This window comes from Macaca thibetana, chromosome 14, assembly GCF_024542745.1.
Source record: "Macaca thibetana thibetana isolate TM-01 chromosome 14, ASM2454274v1, whole genome shotgun sequence".
Lineage (NCBI taxonomy): Eukaryota > Metazoa > Chordata > Mammalia > Primates > Cercopithecidae > Macaca > Macaca thibetana.
In genome coordinates, this window is record NC_065591.1 from 13,037,920 (window position 1) to 13,057,632 (window position 19,713).

General features: G+C 49.2%; 2 protein-coding genes across 3 annotated transcripts in view; one reads left to right on the plus strand and one right to left on the minus strand.

The window, feature by feature from the left end:
* Positions 1-19,713, plus strand: part of PRPF19 (pre-mRNA processing factor 19) — a 38,063-nt gene that overhangs the window by 3,651 nt on the left and 14,699 nt on the right. Inside the window, exon 2 of one of the 2 annotated variants that reach the window (XM_050756952.1) lies at positions 18,613-18,830. In XM_050756952.1, coding sequence (XP_050612909.1) covers positions 18,812-18,830 — 19 coding nt within the window. In that variant the 5' untranslated portion in view covers positions 18,613-18,811. Of the gene's footprint in view, positions 1-18,604; positions 18,831-19,713 lie in introns of those variants that run through there. The other variant, XM_050756951.1, reaches the window with a different exon arrangement.
* TMEM109 (transmembrane protein 109) overlaps positions 425-19,713 on the minus strand; it is a 135,075-nt gene continuing 115,786 nt past the window's right edge. The window contains exons 2-5 of the mRNA XM_050757008.1: positions 10,195-10,238; positions 3,931-4,175; positions 2,877-2,979; positions 425-2,093 (exon numbers count right to left, since the gene is read on the minus strand). Of these exons, the coding sequence (XP_050612965.1) occupies positions 1,702-2,093; positions 2,877-2,979; positions 3,931-4,167 (732 nt within the window). The 5' untranslated portion in view covers positions 4,168-4,175; positions 10,195-10,238 and the 3' untranslated portion in view covers positions 425-1,701. The remainder of the gene's footprint in view (positions 2,094-2,876; positions 2,980-3,930; positions 4,176-10,194; positions 10,239-19,713) is intronic.

Genomic DNA, 19,713 nt, shown 5'->3' on the forward strand with positions numbered 1-19,713 from the left:
GCACACTCTCATGCCCTGGGCAGCTTACAAAGAAAAACATGTCTGACGCCCTCCGCAAAATTGGTCCAGCCTGTGGGCCAACTGGAAACCTTGGCACAGGAAAGTCCTCAGGTGGGTGGTGAAGGGGAGGGCAGGCAAGTCTTCTCCAGGCTGCCCACCCACCTCAGCACACCGCAGGGAAGGGGTGCCCCCTCCGCCCAGCAAGCACACACATTTCCAGCAGTGCGGTCATTCCTACGTTTGGAATGGAGGCACACCTTCCTCATTCCTCGTGCCCCTGGAGGGAAGGGTACCTGGTACCAGCCTGCCTTTTCAGCTCTCCCCTCTGCCGGCCTCACACTGTCCCCACAGGGAGAAGTCGGGAGGCGGAGCTGCACTACAGAAATGGGTTCAGCAGTAGAGGAGACATCGAAGCAATCCAGACTTGGAGTAAATACATTTTATTCAGAACAAGATAATAAAATAGCGTGCATTTTATTTAAAACCAACCAAGCGCTGATAAAAAATATATATATCACTGCAGCTGTGATTCCACATCAAACCTGAACAGTAAGAATTGGGCATTTTTTCTTCACATCATGTGCCAAGCCTGGCAGAGAAGGATACCCACCTCCACCAGAGCCTCAAAGGAAAAGTGGCCCCTAACCACCAAGATGGGGCACCCTGGTGGAGAGGGGCAGCTGGCAGCTCACCCTGCTCTTCGCAGACCACGCGAAGGGAAAGGAGCTGCCTGTGTTCCTCCCGGGCTGCCAGGGTGGACGCTGGTCAGCAACTCCTTCTTGGTTTCAGGGAGTGGAGCGATGGGGACAGAAGTGCATGCAGTTGTGCAAACAAGGAGGCGGGTCCTCCTTCCTCCTTCAGGGTCTCTGAAACCCCCATAGGGCATATAATGCCCAGCAAGGTCCCACTTGCAAGCACATGCCTACAAAGCAGCAGCCATCTTTTGTTTTGGCTGATGGGGAATCAAGATTCTGAGAGTGACTGCTCTTCTCTTGACACAAAGCAGCCACAGAGCACTTTCCTACATACAGTATGGCAGCGAGCAAGCAGAGGGCCCTGCTGGCTCGGATTAAGGCACTTGAAACAGACACAAGGTATAACCTCCTCCCCTCCAGCCCCCACAGGCCTCAGGGGACCCTGTTTCCCCACCCTTTATCCTTGGGTCCCATTACCCCTGCCCCTCCCCACTGCTGGGCAATGAAGAGGACAGCAGCGTGCCTTACAGGACCATGGTTTGGTGGGAGTACAGGGTAGAAGGATGAGGAAAACAAGAAGGGAGCTGGAGATTTGGCCAAGGAGCAACTTCAGAAGGACAGAAGAGCAAGAGCATTAGGAGGAAGCCAAGGCAGCAGCAGAGGGAAGCCAGTTAAGTCATGAGAGACCAATGGCAGTGATGTTTGCTGGTGCAGATGCAGAAGCCAGAGGGAGGCCCCTCCAACCTTCCCTGGTGAGGCAGGCTGGGAGCAGAGAAAGGGTTAAGAGAGCAACTCCAGACAGAGAACCTCAGAAGACAGGGCCGCAAGGACTGGCAGGGGGAATGGCCTTTCTCTGTTTCTCTTGGCTGGTGGGGCTGGGGCAGGGATCAAGGTTCTGAAGGCTGAGACAGGGCAAGAAAAGGGCAGGGGGCTGGCAGGAGGGCTGTGTTGCCCCGAAGCAGCTCAGCTCTTTGGTATGACACTGGAGGTGCGTGGGGCATTCTGCTCACTCCTCCTCCACACTGCGGGCCCCCTTGGCCGCTCGCCTCTGGCGCCAGCGCAGCTCCTCCACCTGGCGCTCCAGCCCTCGCACCTTGGCCTCAAGTTGGGCCCCAGAGGCTCGGGAGCCAGTGAGCCGGCTCAGCAGGGCGTAGAGGATCAGCAAGGCCAGGAGTAGCAAGGCCCGGGTGGAAGGGTCGGGCACCGACCTCACCAGGGCCACAAAGCCGGCCAGGAAGATGACAAGCTTCAGGCCCCACAGGATCCGCCCCAGCAAGGCCAAGACCAAGCCGAGGAGCAGGGACAGCAGCCAGTAGGCAACCAGGGCCCCTGCTCCCCACAGCAGGAAGGTCTGGACTTGGCCAGGGCTGAGCTTCAGGCCCTGGGCGAGGTAATCACCTGGAAGCCAAAAGAGTCAGAGTCAGCCAACCTGGAGAAGTGGTGAGGGGAGAGCGGGGCAAGAGCTAAAAGGGTGAGAGGTGCTAGCCACATTGCAAAGGAATAAGGTGTTCTAGTAGACTCAGAGTGATATGGGTTGGAATCTCAGCTCTGTTTCTTGCTGGCTGTGAGGACTGGAGTAGATTACTTGCTTCTGTTGAGCTGCAGTTTCATTTACTAAATGGGAACAATTCTACTGCCTCCCTGTACTGTGGCTGGCAATTAAATGAGATACTACAGCTCAGCACGATGCCTGATAGGAAGTGAACAACTGGCACGTGGGGGTGGAAGTTATTTTTTAGGGGGTCCAGGTGGGACAGGGTTTTGCTCTGCTGCCCAGGCTGGAGTGCAGTGGCGTGATTCCGGCTCACTGCAACCTCCACCTCTTCGGTTCAAGCGATCCTCCCACCTCAGCTCCCAAGTAGCTGGGACCACAGACACACGCCACCATGCTTGGCTAATCTTTTATAGAGACGAGGTCTCATTATATTGCCCAGGCTGGTCTCAAACTTCTGGCCTCAAGTGACCCTCCTGCCTTGACCTCCCAAAGTGCTGGGATTACAGGTGGGAGCCACCACACCCGGCCATGGTAGTTCTTGGCTTGCTCTTTGGCCGTGTCTCTGCAGGATCCTGGGAAGGGTTAAGCAGCTTGGGGAAAAGGCTAGACCCTGACAAAGATGAACTCCCCCAAGTAGGAAAGTACAGGCAAAGCTCTGGCTGACTACCCAGTGCTCCAACACTCACCAGCCAGCCCCAAGGCATTTAGCAGCTGTGCGGAGATCCCAGACAGAGCAAAGAAGGCCACAGAAATGGCTGATGAGATGGCCCACAACACTTGGGACGAAGACTGTGGAAAAAGCATGGAGCGAGATGAGTTCATAATTAACAACGGTCCTCGCCTTCAAACCTGATCACCACTGTCCAGGCAAGGACTGCAGGAATGTCTCAGACCTGTTTCTCACCCAGTGGTGACAGGCCTGGGTCAGAGGGTAGGCGCCTTGGGGCTGGCTAAGGGGTCCCTTCCACACCCACCTTCTAGTGTACAGGGATGGCCAACAGGCCGTCTCTCCTTCCTGAACCGGAAACCAGGGCATCTGGGACATAATTTAACTGCTTTGCTGCGATACTCTGGAGGGAGTAGTAGGTGTACTTGTGTGTGAATGACGGAGACAATTAAATACTTTTAGTAGTCACCCTGTAAAAGTGGAGCCCTGCTAGCCTTCCAGGGAGTCATGAAGGTGTGTGAAGAACATCTGTAAAGGGATAGGATGTTTCAGTGAAAAAGGAGTCTATCAGCTATACTATATTATGGATTTAAAAAATGATTGTCTCAGCCCTTCAGTCCAGCCTATCAAAATTATGTGATACCACGCTTGGGATGCCACTAGGTAAAAAAGATAACCCAGCCTTAGGCTCCCAATAAGCCCAACCCACTTCTACAGGTGAAGGAATGGATTCAGGGCTTGATATTTTGCCATTTCGAGATTCTAGGTCAGATTTAGACCAAAGTGAGACTCTACGGTCACCCAGTAACATGGGTTTATAAAGATGGCTCATTTTCCAGCCTTTCTGGCAAGGAAAGGGCAGGAGCCAGGAAAAGATAGGGGTGGAGCTAAAAGGCCCTAGGACAGGAATCAAATAACGAGGAATTCAAAGACAAGTGCTGTGTGGCTTCTCTTTGTGGAATTTGGGGCTCTCTGCACCAGAGAAGATGTGGAACTAAGATGAGCTGGCCATTACCAACCTCTCTTTTACTTTTCCTTAATGTGTGTAGTCACACAGGGACTACCTTCCTTACCTCTGACACCAGGTGCATGGTCTCTGGCCCAATCCAGGCATCCAGTGTCCCCCGCACAGATCGACCTATCTGGGTCAAGAGATCAACTGGGGCCTCTCTCTTCTGCTGGCCCGGTGGTGCAGAGTCTTGATGGGACTGGGCCAATGCTGAGTGGAGGAGGATGAGGGCCACTAGGACCATCAGGATGGCTTTGAACAGATGCTTTCCCCATCGTGAACTGATGCTGGAGGCTGCCATGACTGGGTCTGCCAGGAGAGAAGCACAGCATGAGCTGAGTGCCATGGTAGACACACTCACCCTCCCAGCTCTCATTATCCCAACATCCTTCTCCGCCCCTACCTCCAGCAAGCACCAAGCTAACCCTGGAAAGAAAGTGCTGTTAGCTGGGAGAGGAAGGACTGGGACTTCCAACTGGAGCTGGGTACAACCATCTGACTCACAGGTTCCTCTTTCACATTCTTTACCACTTGCATGTTAATTAACCAGCAAATATTATTCAACACTTTAGAGTGGGTGAGAAGATCTCTCTCAGGTTTGTGCCAGTTCTAAAAATCTGAAGGCCTGTCCCTGTATCGTAGGTGCTATAGGCATAAAAGAATTATAAGACTCTATAAAGGCTCTGTCCCAAGGAGCTTATAATCTACTTAAGATAAAGCTGGTATAAAAAAACAACTTAAAAATAGCACACAAGTAGGATTACTGCCATATAATGGTATAAAGAAAAGTGCTCAGTTATGTGCTCAAACAAGAATAACTGCACATATGTCATCTTCTCTGCAGGACCATCATGTGAGGTGGCTTTTATCCTCCTCATCCCTACAAGTACAGGTGAAAGAAGCTGCAACTCAGAAGTTAAGCATTTTCCCATGGTCACTGGGCTACACAGAAAGGCCAGGATTTGAACCCAAGCTTCTGCTTCCACCCATCTTCATTAGGAGTCAAGTTATATTGTGGGCCTCAACCATGGCTGCTCACTGGAATCACCTGGAAGCTTCACAAGTACTGATGTCTGTGTCCCAAGCCCAGAGGCTCTGATATCATTGTCTGGGTGTGGCCTAGCCTTAGACCTGCAAGAGCTCCCTAGGCAGTTCCCCTGTATGAAGTTGAGAACCACTGATACAGAGTGATCTCACCTCCCCACCCCCAATGGAGGTGCTGTAGTTTGAAGAGCAAAACTCATGTTGAGATTTAACTGTCCCTGCACCACCTGCAGAGCCTGGGAGCTCCCGGCCCAGCCAAGGATGTTGGATCTCATGATCCTCAGTACTTCTTTGACACCCCATTCCCCTCAGTAAAATAGTTTGACCCCTTCCCCGGGGTCAAAAAAAAAAAAAAAAAAAAGAAATTTAGGGGTGAGGGATAGCATTAGGAGATAAACCTAATGTAAATGACGAGTTAATGGGTGCAGCACACCAACATGGCACATGTATACATATGTAACAAACCTGCACGTTGTGCACATGTACCCTAGAACTTAAAGTATAATTAAAAAAAAAAAATTATCGGATCACGAGGTCAGGAGATCGAGACCATCCTGGCTAACACGGTGAAACCCCGTCTCTACTAAAAAAAATACAAAAAACTAGCCGGGCGAGGTGGCGGGTGCCTGTAGTCCCAGCTATTCGGGAGGCTGAGGCAGGAGAATGGCGTAAACCCGGGAGGCGGAGCTTGCAGTGAGCTGAGATCCGACCACTGCACTCCAGCCCGGGCGACAGAGCGAGACTCCGTCTCAAAAAAAAAAAAAAAAAAAAAAAAAAAAAAAAAAAAAAAAAATTATATTAGACTCTCCATAGTTTGGGAAAAAAAATTCCATTTTGTAAAATAAGTAGATTGTACTAGATTCACTTTTCATGTCTAAACATTTTCTGTGATTTTATGAATTTGATTAAATATCAATTGAATTTCCTTTCCAAATAAATGAATTCCAACATGGAAAAAAAAAAAAAAAAAAGAAATTTAACTGTCATGATGATGGTATTAAAAGGGAGGACCTTTAAGAGGTGATTAGGTTATGAGGGTTTAGCCCTCATGAATGGATTAATGCAGTTTTCTTGGGAGTGGATTAGTTATCCCAGGAATGGAGCTCCTGATAAAAAGGATTACTTTGGTCTGATTTCCTCTCTGTCTCATGTGCTGGGTTCTGCCTTCTGCCACAGGATGACCCTTGCCAGATGCCAGCGCCATGCCCTTAGACTTCCCAGCCTCTGGAACTGTGACCCTAATGAATTTCTGCTCATTATAAACTACGCCGTCAGTGGTATTCTGTTATAGCAAGCAGAAAAGGGACGAGGACAGTGGGCAAGGGTATAATAAACAACCTTTAAAGAAAGATACTATTAATCAAAAGCTAACATTCAGGTAGGTCTTGCCATGCACCACATCGCTCATTTAACTGTCACAACAGCCCATCCGCTGGGTGTTGCTATTTTCCCCCATTTTACTGATGAAGTAATTGAGGCAGGTTAAGTAGTAAGTGGGGAAACCAGCATTTGAATCCAGGTACTTCTGACATTGGACCCCTCACACACAACAACTCTGCTGTATTGTCTCCAACTAATTCTCAGAAGTGATTTCGAAAGTCATACAGGCTAGGCACGGTGGCTCACTCCTGTAATCCCAACACTTTGGGAGGCCGAAGTAGGAGGATTGCTTGAGCCCAGGAGTTTGGGAGCAGCCTGGGAAACATAGGGAGACCCTGTCTCTACAAAAATATAAATAAAATTCATTAGTCAGGTGTGGTGGTGCATGCCTGTACTCCCAGCTATTTGGGAGGCTGAGGGGGGAGGATCACTTCAGCCCAAGAGGTCACGGCTGCAGTGAGCTGTGAGCATGCCACTGTACCCTATCCTGGCCGAGACAGCAAGACTCTTAAAAAAAAAAAAGTCACACCACAGATTATTCATGAGTTAAAATAAACATGGCATCTACCACTCATCTCAGTGAATTACTGGTGAAAATTACCTAACAGTTTTGTGCTTTGTGCTCTGGTCTTGTAACACAATGCCACAGACAAGTTAAGATCCAACAAGTGCCAACTCATTGAAGCAGGTAAAGATCAGCCAAGAAAAAAGTATGCAAGTTCAACTTCTATTTGCCACTGTGCTTGAGAAATGTCAGACAGTGCCAGCAAATTCCCTGTTCTCCTCCAGAGGCTCAGAAATGAACCTGTACCTCCAGGAGTTTTCATGATTCAGACCTGATGTTCAGAGGCTAAGCCATGCCCCTGAGGTAGGAGCAGTCAGGTTTTTGAAGTTTTTGCAGTTACGCAGGCACTCAGTGAGGTGAACATAAACCCAGAGCTTGAGGATGGACGAGAGAGAAGAGAAGGATGTCCCAGTCTTGCTTAGTGGGAAGGAGGAGTCTAGGAAAGGGTTCTAAAAAATACTATATTTAGGGTACTTTTTGGTCCAGAAACAGCTGCTCTAAGCCCTTCCTGAAGCCTGGAGGGTCAAGCAGGGCTGAAAAACATGCAATTCAAGGCCCTCAAGCTGGGAAAGCCTTCTACTCTCTTTGGCACAAATCAAGAACCAGATGGTTCCTGCCTGCCAGTGGTCAGAGATGAGGAAAGCACAGGTCAGTTCCTGAGTTATCTAGGTCATAACCATGTTGGGGACTTAAAGAGCAGGGTTGCTATCTTGGGTCAGATCCTTTATCCAAGGACCTCCACCAGGAGGGATCAAATGTCGTTTCCTCAGCCCTAGGAGGTCAGGGTGCCATGAGCAGCTCCTCCCACAGCAGCCTGTCTTGTTCTGTGCCAGCCCCAACTTTCCAGTGGCCGTCTGCCCCAGTCAAAGGGAGCTAGGAGACCTTGAAATAAGCCCTCTACAGTGAGGCTGGCATTGTCATGCCAGCTGATGATCTGAAGTGCACCAGAAACCAAATCTAATAGGATTGTGTAGTGTACCCTTTGGAGATAATGAGTGCAGAGATTGGCTGGCTGGTCTGCTTTTTCAAATTGTTTTCTTTAACAGGACTCCTCATTTTTTTTCCAGGTGAATCTCAGGCAGTACGGATCACTGCTATTAGGCCTCCTCACTTTGGCCTAATCAAATAGTTTTACTAAAGGCGTGGAAACAGTCTCAGACTCTGTGAGGAGGAAGCATGTCTTAAAACTTCTTCACCTTCTGCAAGGCCTGGCGTCAGACAAATAATAGGCACTCAACAGCAACTCATAATAATACAAAGTTTATACATATCTATATGTATACATATGTTATAAGAATTTTTGTGTGGTGCTTTATAATTCACAAAGTGCTTGTTTTTTCATCACTTCTTTTAACTCTAACAACAATCTTTTAAGATATTATTACCCTCTTCATTTTACTCTGAAAAGTATGGCTTAGAGAGGTTGAGTGACTTATCCAAGATCACACAGCAGAGCTGGGACTTGACTCCAGTACCCAGGATCTCCATCTTGCCTTTTTGCTTGTCCCACAGCCACATGCTGCCTTGATAGGACATAGCCCCTGCCCTTATGGAGCTGAAGTTCATCAACAAGCTCAAAGTGCAGGACATCCAGACTCCTCCGAGGGAACACATACCAGGAGATCATCTGCCTTCTGGGCTTATAGGCCATAGTTTTGTACCAAGAGGTATGAGAGGACAGCAAAAGGTGGGGGACAAAATCTGCCACTTCTGTTCGGCAGCTGCAATATGGCTCAGGTGGGTCTGGAGAGCCCAGCCGGGCTGGGGAAACAGCTTTACTTACTGTGTTAGTGAGGGGGCGCCACTGCTTATGTTTAGCTGTGGTTTGCTACAAGGGTAGGATGGGGCATTTCACGCCCCTCCTCCCAATCAAGGCTCCTTCCTCCTCTTTCCTTTTGTTAGTTTCATTTCATGCTATGAATCACCAGGTGGCAGGAGGGGCGGCAAAAAGTGCCCTCTACCGGCTCTGACTGTCCCGCTGCTGCTCATAGCTGCCCCTGAGGAGCGGGGGTTCTCAACTTTGGTTGCCCATCGGAACTGCCTGTGCAGCCTATTAAACGAGGATGTCTGCCCCACCCAGGGCTACTCACTCAGACTCTTCCAGAGAGGGACTCAGCCCTTTGTTTTGCAAAGCTCCCTAGGAATTTCTGATGCATAGCCAGCAGCTCAGGGAAAAGTCTAAGCAAAGCTTCAAAAGTGCAGCAGTGCACAAAGGACCCCAGACTTCCGTCCCAGGCTCAAGTGTGCCACAGACCAGAAGTCACTACCTTTACACCTGTTACTTAACCTGCCTGAGTTGCAGTCTCCTCAAACGTAAAAGTGAGTGAAGCCGGGTGAAGAGTTGCTGTAAGGAGTTAAGATATTTCTTCAGCAAGCGCTTTGTAAACTAAACATCTATAGAAATGTTGCAGCACACACATTACCACTGACTATATATCGTAGCATAATTTAGCAGTTTATCAACCTGCCTTCCCCATTACACCAAGCGCCTCCCGGTTAGACTTGACATCTTGGAATCCCGAGCGCCTAGTAGGAAAGATGACTAATAAATGCTTGTTAAATGAATATTAGCAACCTGCCAAGAAATCGTGAGGGTAGAACCAGAAAGCCATGGAGAGGTGAGGAGGGAGATTATTTTAATAGTAGATCCAAATATACAGCAGCCACACGAGAAGCACAGCTGAGTCTAAAGGAAGGTCCTAAACAGGGCGAAGCCGCCACTGCAGAGAATGAAGTCAGCGCCCTCGCAGGTTGGGGGCAGCTCCCACTAAACCCCTGACAGCTGCTGCCCAGCAACTGTTTGGGGGCAGGGCGACGGCAAAGGGGCAGCTTCCCGGCCGCTCCGCGCTCTCCCCAGGGCCCAGCCTCCCGGAGACAGGGTGTCAGTGGCATGTGCTATTTCGAACGGCGCGTCCCCTGCCAAGTGCTGAGGGGTGGCGTCGCTGGCAAGGGACGTGGCGCGACCCATGAGTTGGGAGCCCCCCGAGGGGCTCGAGCCGAGGCTGCAGGAGGCTGGGCTGTGGGTCGGGACTCGGGGGTCGGGTTTGGCGCTAGCCTGGTCCCCACGCCCGGGAGCCGCTCCACCTCCGCCGGACCTCGGTACCTTGCTGCAACCCTCTTCTCCCCGGAAACATGCGCCTCCCGGGTTGCCTGGAAACGACGCCCCCGGTTGCATAGCAACGAGGATCCGGGTCCCCAGTTTGTTTCGCCCGCTGGGCGCGCGGACCCCTCCCGACTCGGACTCTCCAGGCCTCGCCGCTCTGCCTGGTGTCGCCTGCAGCGGCTGCTGTCTCCCCTTCCCGTGCGCTGCCCCGCATTCCGGCCTCGGCCCGCACTCACCTTTCTCAGGCCACTGCTATCCTTCACGTGCGACTTCGCTGAAACGCGCCACCAAAAACGCGCCTCAACTCCGGGCGTTGGTTTGCCTTCTCCGCATGCGCAAGGCGGGATGAGCCCGGAAACTAGCCGGCCTTTCTCACAATCGAAACCCACGCCGGGAGCGCATGCGCCCCGCTTTATCTATTGCGTTTCTTTTTTCCCCACAAGCATTCCCACCGAGAGAAGAATGGGATCGGAAGTTCCAGCAGGGAACGGAAGTCTCTGGCTGGAAAGGGGAAATAAATGACTATATGTGGGCTGCAGAGTGGGTAAACTGGATCTTTGAAATCGGAGTGGAAGCTAATCCCCCTCTTGCCACCGCTCGGCATTTTGGGTAATGTAGTTCTCGAGCTACAAATGTTCCCTGGGGCATTGTGGGCAATGTTGTTCTAACCGGGCTGCTAACGAGCACCTGGTCTTCCTAGAAGCTTCGCGCTAAAAAGGCACGAAAGAGAAAGGCATTCAAGGAGCAATTAAAGGCACACTGCGCTAGGAAAACGCATGCGCTCCCCCAGAGAGAAAATTCGTAGGCCGGGCGCAGTGGCTCAAGCCTGTAATCCCAGCACTTTTGGAGGCCGAGACGGGTGGATCACGAGGTCAGGAGATCGTAGACCATCCTGGCTAACCCGGTGAAACCCTGTCTCTACTAAAAAATACAAAAAAAAAAACCCAAAAAACAAAAAAAACAAAAAACACCTAGCCGGGCGAGGTGGCGGGCGCCTGTAGTCCCAGCTACTCTGGAGGCTGAGGCAGGAGAATGGCGTAAACCCGGGAGGCGGAGCTTGCAGTGAGCTGAGATCCGGCCACTGTACTCCAGCCTGGGCGACTGAGCGAGACTCCGTCAAAAAAAAAAAAAAAAAAAAGAAAAGAAAAGAAAAGAAAAGAAAATTCGTAAAATTCGACGGCTCCCAAATGCTAGTTCAGAATTTTAGAGAAGGAGAGGAACCAACTCCCGCTCTCCTTTTTCTGCCACAAAGGCAGTGATAGGGACAGGGGGCAGATAAATGCTAGGTAGAAAAGGGCGGGTCCCTGGGGAAACCCCACCCGCAAGCCAAAAAGCCTGAAACCGTGGCCCAAAGTGAGAACTTCTATTCATGTTTTCCTAGTTGAATGTTCCCTTTTCCTAAGCCACCCATGTCTCTGCCCTGCCTCATCCTGTGCCTGGAAAGACTCCAGACTCATCTGGCAGAGAGGAGAAGCAGCTGGATGAGGGGACGACCATGGCTGGATGTCAGAGAGAAGCAGCTTGTCTTCAGAGGGACAGCCTGAGGTATAACTTCGGAGACGAATCTGGCCGGAGACAGCTGGGCTTCAAGGGAAGACTACATACCCGCCTGTCCCACCCATCTGTTTTCAGCTCCCCTTCCCTCTGAAATCCACTTTCATCAGCAATAAAATCCCAGGCATTTGTCCTTTAATTTGTTCGTGCAACTTTATTTTTCTTGGACGCTGGACAAGAGCTGGGGAGCCACCAGTGCGGATACAAAGGCTGTCACGCTGGCCCTTTGCCCTCGCTGGTGGAGGGCAACCGCGGGCCCACTGAGCTGTTAACACGTAAGCCGTCCACGGACGGCAGAGTCGAAAGAGCACTGTAACATGCCCTCTGGGGCTTCGGGAGCCTCAGGCACCCTGCCTGGACGCTGCCACGGGGCTGCACGGAATTCGTTCCTGCCGGTGCCCGAAAGCACACACTCTGGCTCCTGCACCCGCTCACCTGCATGCTCCCTCCTATGAGGGGTGGAACGCAGTGAATCTTGAGTGAGTGGAGTGTGATCCCACAGGTGCCGAAGAACGGCTGGCTTGTTCCAGCGCTTGTGCACTCCAGTTCCCGCCTCGTTCACTTGCGTACTCCCTCCTACGAGAAGTTGAGAGCAGCGGGCTGAGTAAACGGGGCACCCCTGTTGTGAGTCCTGTGAAAGGGTCAGGGCAATATCCTGCTTCAGCAGCACCGTTTAGGGGAATGAATAGTGCTTCTGACTGAGGTGATCCCTTGCCTGTCGTGTGATCCTGAGCACACAGCTTCATTTCTCTGGGCCTTCACTGCTTGACGTTCAAGAACTATAAAGGACCTAAAAATACCACTTCACAGTAGGTGTGAAGTTTCAAGGAAGCAACAATCATGAACATTAAAAAAAAAAAAATCCACGTTGCTGACCGAATGTTTTTATAACCATCAAGAGCTGTCATAGGAGAGCTTCCTTTTGATGTTAAAACTTGTTTCTCAAACTCAGCCCTCTAAAACGTAACTCTTCCCTGCCACCCCCAATCATTCAGCCTTCTAATTCTGCCTACCTCCCAGAATACACACTCTGTAGGCTCCCAATCTGTCACCTCACCCAGTTGTTTCTTTCCATCAAATGTTCCTCAGACACATCCATCTTCATCTGAGCTCTTGTCACTTCCTGCCCCTCAGCTAAGAGTCCTTCTTCCAGAACAGGCTCTGGTAGCATCCTGAACCTCACTCTCCAGCTTTTCTAACAGTTTCAATTTTACATTTGCTTGTTAGATCCTTTCTGATGTGTAGGATTACCAATCTCAGGTCACAGACTTTCCTGGGAAAGAAATGTAACCTTTTTTTTTCTATGACAAATTAATTTCTTTTCAACTCTGTTTTCCATGTGGGTAGCAGAAACAATCTCAGACAGCTCAGAGTTCTTCCCATCCTTGATTTTCAGGTTGTATACACCTTTTGGAAAATGAACATAGGGCCAAAATTGGGGGAGAACATTTATCTAATCCTGGCCAGGGGCAGTGGTTCACGCCTGTAATCCCCAGCACTTTGGGAGGCTGAGGCGGACAGATCACTTGAGGTGAAGGAGTTCAAGTTCAGCCTGGCCAAAACGATGAAACCCTGTGTCTCTAAAAATACTAAACAAAACCAGCCGGGTGTGGTGGTGTGTGCTGTAATCCCAACTACTAGGAGGCTGAGGCAGGAGAATCACATGAATCCAGAAGGCAGAGGTTGCAGTGAGCCAAGATCATACCACTGCTCTCCAGCCTGGGTGACAGAGTGAGTGAGACTCCATGTCAAAAAAAAAAAAAAAAAAAAAAAAAAAAAGAAAGAAACAAGAAAAGAAAAGAAAAAGAAAAAAAGAAAATTCATCTAATTATCACTGTCAGTCGTTTAAGCTGGCAACTTCTCCCTGCCTAATCTTCTGTCACTTGTCCACACAGATTGCCACTGAAGATACCTGGGAAATTGAGCTTCTTCTGGGTCTTTGGCCGATGTGTCCCCATACTCCCCAGGCAGCAACAGCAGCGTTGGTCTGGGGGAACAAGGCATAGAGTTCCTTCCTCAGGGACCCACCAGCACCAATACATGTATCTCTTTTCCCTTAAGTCTCCCTGTTTCTCCAAAATCAAGTGCCCTGAATTTTTTCTATTCCCTGTGAACTGGCTTATGAAACGGAAAAGCCTTGAAGGGACTTCCTTTTTCCTGCATCCTGCTGTCATAGCCATAAACTCCCCAGCAGAGGGGCACCTCTGGTTTTGCTCATTGTGATATTACCAACACCTAGTATCATGCCTGGCTGACACACTATGGGTACTCAATAAAGACTGGTTCAACAATTAATTACTGAGTCTCCCTCCTTCTAGTCTGTCCCACTCCAACCCATCCAGTAAGTGTCTTCCAGAGGAAACCTCTAAAAGTGTAGTTATCACTCCACAGTTCAAATGCAAACACATGCTATTGTGCTGCCAGCCCAATCACCACCCAAGTTTAACCACCTTGGGTTCAAGGCCTCTCCTAAACGGATCCATTTTATTTCCTACCACACATCCAAGTACAGTACTTGAGATGCGTGGCCTGTCAGGCAACCTGTCTTTCAACCAACAATCAAAGTTCCTGCTACGTGCCAGGCACAATGTGGCACTCTTACACTCTGAGAGCAAAAGTAACCAGAACAATGATGGTTCCTACCATCATGAAGTTTACACTCTAGTGGAGAACCCAGACATCAGATACTTATAAATAGATAATTAAATGATTACAGTTCTTTGAAGTGGTTTGGAGGACAATTACAGTTTGCTGTGTGGACTAAATGTAAACCAGGGACCATGAAAAGGGCTCCAGAGGAAGTGACATTTAAGGCGAGACTGAAGTTTACATTGGAGGGTTTGAGACAGGAGGGGGAAGAGGGAGGGAGGAGAGGAAAGTGGTCCGGGCAGAAGTTCTGAAACCAGCCAGAATGGGTATGTTTGAGGAATTGAAAGGCCAATGTGGTTGGAGAGAAGATAAAGTGAGACCATGATGGTCAGCATGGGCCAGATGGTACAAGACTTGGGGTCAAGTTTCCTCATCCAGAAACTCTCTCTCTCATTCATGGCCTCAGGAATGACCCCTGGTTGGGGCTCAGAGAATGATACCCCAAAGTATGGTGCTTTAGTATTGTTTCTGAGCAAATAGAGGCTTACTGCCTGATGCACATAGAAGCCAATACTATGGTACCAGCTTTTGAGTGGAGAAAGGCTTTATTGCAGGGCCACCCAGCAAGGAGACTGGAGGCATGGCTCAAATCTGTCTCCCTAATTTTCCCTAACTGGGGCAAGTTTTAAGGGGTCAGAGGGTGATATGGTTTGGCTGCATCCCAACCCAAATCTCATCTTGAATTCCTACATGTTAAGGGAGGGACCAAGTGGGAGGTAATTGAATCACAGGGGCAGGTCTTTCTTGTGCTGTTCTTGTGTTAGTGAATAAGTCTCATGAGATCTGGTGGTTTTGAGAAACAGGAGTTTCCCTGTACAAGCTTTTTGTTTTTGCCTGCTGCCATCCATGTAAGACGTGATTTGCTCCTCCTTGCCTTCTGCCATGATTGTGAGGCTTCCCCAGCCACGTGGAACTATAAGTCCAATTAAACCTCTTTCTTTTGTAAATTGCCCAGTCTCAGGTATGTCTTTATCAGCAGTGTGAAAACAGACTAATACAGAAGGCAAGGAAAAGAATTAGGAATTTTTGCTTGGCAGGGTCTGATTGGAGGGCTTCAAATTTGACTACACGGGTATGTTGAGGTGGATTTTCGCCCTGGATCTTTCTCATCAATAGATCCTTTGCTCCTGAAACAGTTCTAGCATTTAGGTTCTGTTCATGTACTTCTTGATACTTCTTGGTACTACAGGGAAGAATCATTGGTTCTGGGTGTTGTTAGATGTCAAAGCATTTTCTATTGTGCATGTCCTGCTGACATGACTTGGAGTTTCGGCTCTGTCATACCTACAAGAGAACATGACATTCTATTATCAAAAGAGTAGGCCCAGTTTGGATTGGTCCTGAGGTTACAGCATGCTGAGCACTTTTGAATGAAAAGAAATGGGGGCCGGGCGCGGTGGCTCAAGCCTGTAATCCCAGCACTTTGGGAGGCCGAGACGGGCGGATCACGAGGTCAGGAGATTGAGACCATCCTGGCTAACACGGTGAAACCCCGTCTCTACTAAAAAAAAAAAAATACAAAAAACTAGCCAGGCGAGGTGGCGGGTGCCTGTAGTCCCAGCTACTCGGGAGGCTGAGGCAGGAGAATGGCGTGAACCCAGGAGGCGGAGCTTGCAGTGAGCTGAGATCCGGCCACTGCACTCCAGCCTGGGCGACAGAGCGAGACTCCGTCTCAAAAAAAAAAAAAAAAAAAAAAAAAAAAAAGAAAAGAAATGGGAAGGTCTTAGAAGCTGCCTTAGAACCAAGGACTTTCTAACCTTCTCTTGCCCACTGACCCCCATCCTAAGTGCAGGTAGAAGCTCTCTCTAGAAGTTCCCTTATCTCAGAAAATTTCTTCCAAAAGAAGTGCAATTGTCTCAAATCCCTCTTCACAGGAAACTCATCAAATAACCAGGAAAGATTAACCACTAGAGAAGAATAAAAACTAAAAGTCATCAACTCACCACTACACCTAGAGAGACTTTTAATCTATTCTTCTGAGGCAGCTATAACAGATTACCTGGGAGACTTTATGAGTATAAGACAACCTTTGTTCACAATGGAGTTCTGCCCCTCACCTTCCCACAATTTGTTGCCACCTCCTCCAGAGCTCATAAGAACTTTGTCCCAAGGCATTGTCTGTTCTTGGGGCTCATTCATTTCCCCTAAAAATTATTTGCTAGCCCTCAAAATTGCCTACATTTCCCCCATCTCCCTCTTTCCTGGGTGCCATTTAAGTAAGCATCAGCCACCTGTTCCTTCTTTGAGCCTCATATTTTGTATGACTGCTGTGCACACTTGCACACTAATACACTTGTATGTCGTTTCTCCTGTTATTCTGTCGTTTGTCAGTTAATTTCAGCAAATCTTTAGAGGGCAGAGGAGAAACTTTTTTGCTCCATACCCTCATTCAGTTCTCAGCGAAAAAAAAATCAGCTCCTCAAAGATGCACTCTCTAAGTGCCCTGTCTAAAGCAGCCGTTCCTCCAATCCCCAGCACCTCTGTCTACTTTGCTCTGATTTGTTGCATTCATAGCACTACTACTCTGGAATTTTCTTCTTAAGTGTTGATTGTCTCTGTGCTCCCACCACTCCCAGTACAGTGTAAGCTCCAAAAGAGCAGAAACTGTGTCTTTCTTGTTGACCTTTTCTATCTCCAGTTTTTAGAATAGGGCTTGGCACATAGGAAGTACCCAATCAATATTTGTTGGATGAATGAAATGCCTGGGGAATAACATGAATCTATATTTCATTCAAAGCGGATCACTGGCTGCTCTGTGGAAAGTAGATTAGGAGGAGGAGGCCAGGCTGGAAGCAAGGAACAAGTGGCAAGCTACTTTGTTGGTGCAAGAGAGAGATGAAATGCCCTTTTGCATATTAACTCCTCATAAGAGTTCAGCGAGTTAGTTCTACCCCTGTCATCACTCCCTCTGTTTTACAGATGAGGAAACTAAGGCATAGAGAAGTTCATACAGTCAATCACCTGGGTGGTGCTAGGATTTGAGCACACAGTCTGACTTCAGAGTCCATGCTCTTGGCCACTATGCCATACTACCTTTTGTACCTGTAACTTTTATTTTTCTCTCCAAGCTTTTGCTTACATTGTTTCTCCTTCTGGAATGCCTTTCCTTCTCCTTCTCCTCTGAATACTGCCCACCTGTCAAAGTCCCTCTCACTCACACATCCTGTTCATCCTGCCCGTTTGTCTTGATACCTTATAGTCCACACCACATGTCTTTTGCATGATTCCTGAGAGTATCTTATCTTACAGATATCCACAAAGAATCATACACTATCTGAGCTGGAAGAGAAACAGAAAATACAAAATAAATTGATAAGAGGCCACTGGTTTGGACTGAGCTCTTGCGCTAGGCCTAACAGACCAAGCTAAAAAGAGTCCTGCTGAAGTTCCACCCCAATGAGCTGAAACTAAGATCTTTATGACCTTCTGAGAGAGAGTGTGTGTGTGCATGTGTGTTGGCGGGGAGAGCTAAATTCCCAAACAGGCAAGTTTTACATGGCATGATAAAGAAGTACCCTCCACTTTAACCTTTACAAGAAAAGTAATTTTGAGATTACCAAATGACCAATCCCATTTTTGTTCTGTTTCTGTTTTCCTCAGTCCTTTTCTGTCTAAAAAACCAAGCTCCCCTGTTCAGCTCATTGGAACAACCATTAGATTTTATAGTGTAAGGCGCTGCCCAATTTTATAGAATTGCACCCTAAGTCCCAGAGCTACTCTGGAGGCTGAGGCAGAAGGATCACTTGAGCCCAGGAGTTCCAGGATGCACCTGTGATAGCCATGATTGCTACGATTGCACCTGTGAATAGCCACTGCGTTCCAGCCTGGGCAACATTGCCAGAGTCCGTCTCTTAAAAACAAAAACAAAAACAAAACAAAACAAAAAAACAAAAACAAACAAAAAACTTTAAACTAAATTTGTTGTGATTTTGTCTTTTGACAAAGAAGAAAGGGCAGGGAAGCCAATGTGAATTGCCCCAAATCACAGAGCGAAACGGTAGTAGTCAGGACCAAAACGCTGTCTTAGCCGTTTTCTTAGTTCCTGTACCCATCTGCCTCTGTATTTTTAACACCAGGCCATCCAGCAGTGTCCCTTAAAGGGTGGCCCGAGAAACACCTGACTTAGAATAGCGTGGGGCGCAGTCTGTCTACGCAGATCCGAGGAATCTGCATTTTAACAATGGGAAATTGGGAAATTCTCGCGCACACCAAGGTTTCAAAGACCAGGGTCCCTTGACACAGTGCCGCACAGTTGTCAAAACAAGTGCTGTCCAATTGCTTTGGTTTTAAGTTCTCACTGCATCATGGGAAATGTAGTTTCGAGTCTCCTCTCTTCCGACGCCCCCGCCAATCCCCGGGCGCTTTACGGAACGAGCCGAGTCAATCCGGAAATAACCGAGTGTTCGTGGCGGGCCCTTTCCTGCCCGGCTGCATTCTGGGAAAGGTCTATTTCCGTTAGGTGCTGGAGGCAGTGGCGCGCGGCTGTCCCCATTCCCACGTGAAGCGCTACGCGGGCATCGCTCGACTGGCGGCTCCCAGCTCGCAGCTGAGCAGTCCCGGCAGCAGCGGGGGACCGGAAGTGGCTCGCGGAGGCTCAGAAGCCAGTCCCGGAGTCCGGCGTGTGGCGCCTGGGAGCGCGGCAACGGCGCCATGTCCCTAATCTGCTCCAGTGAGTGTTGCCTGCGGCCGAGCGCGGGTCGCAGGAGGCCGGAGAGCGGCGCGGGAGCGTGTGCGGGCCACTGCGGCGCCGGGGCCGGGGCCGGGGTGGAGGCGGGAATGGGGCGCTCCAGAGGCAGAGCGGCGGCCTGTCAGCCCCGGAGCCCTCCCCTCGGAGCGGGGTGCATTTGCGCAGTGCTCCGCAGTTTACATAGTGCCGGAGGTTTATTGTCGCAGGCATTACTGAGGCAGGTCGCCTCATTCTACCGAGTGGAAACAGGCCTGGACAGAGGGAGCTGGTGCAGGGGAAACAGCCTTGATGTAAGAGTCAGGAAACCCGAGGTCTTGTCCAGGGTCCGCCTCCTGTTGGCTTTGTGAATTGGCTTAAGGCTCTGTGCCTCGGTTTCCCCATCTGCAAAATTGAGAGCATTGCACTGGATATTTTGTGAGGCCTTGCTCGGATAGTCGCAGCTTTTGCAATTTGTAAAGGTCACATGATGAGTTAGAGGTAGGCAAGGCTGGCAGCTAGGTATATGGCTCCCAGCCTTACAGTGTATGACTAATTAAAAACAGCGCACATTTATAAAGCCCTTATTGGTTTACAACGCGCTTCCAAGTCTAGGATCTCATTTTATCCTCACAAGAATTTCCTAAAGGAGAAAAGATCCTGGTGTTGCAAATGAGGAGGCAAGGCTCAGGAAGAGCGGGGCTTATCTAAGAATGCGTAGCTAGTCAATGGCAGAGCTGGGTGACGTAGTTAGGTGACACGGAGTTTGGAGCCTGAATCCTTGCTTTTTCCATACCTTCCACTATCTTTCCCTTTGATATTTTATCATGACGTACATACGTTTTCCTTTCCCTTTTCGTTGTTTCATCAGATTACTCGTTTCCCCTCC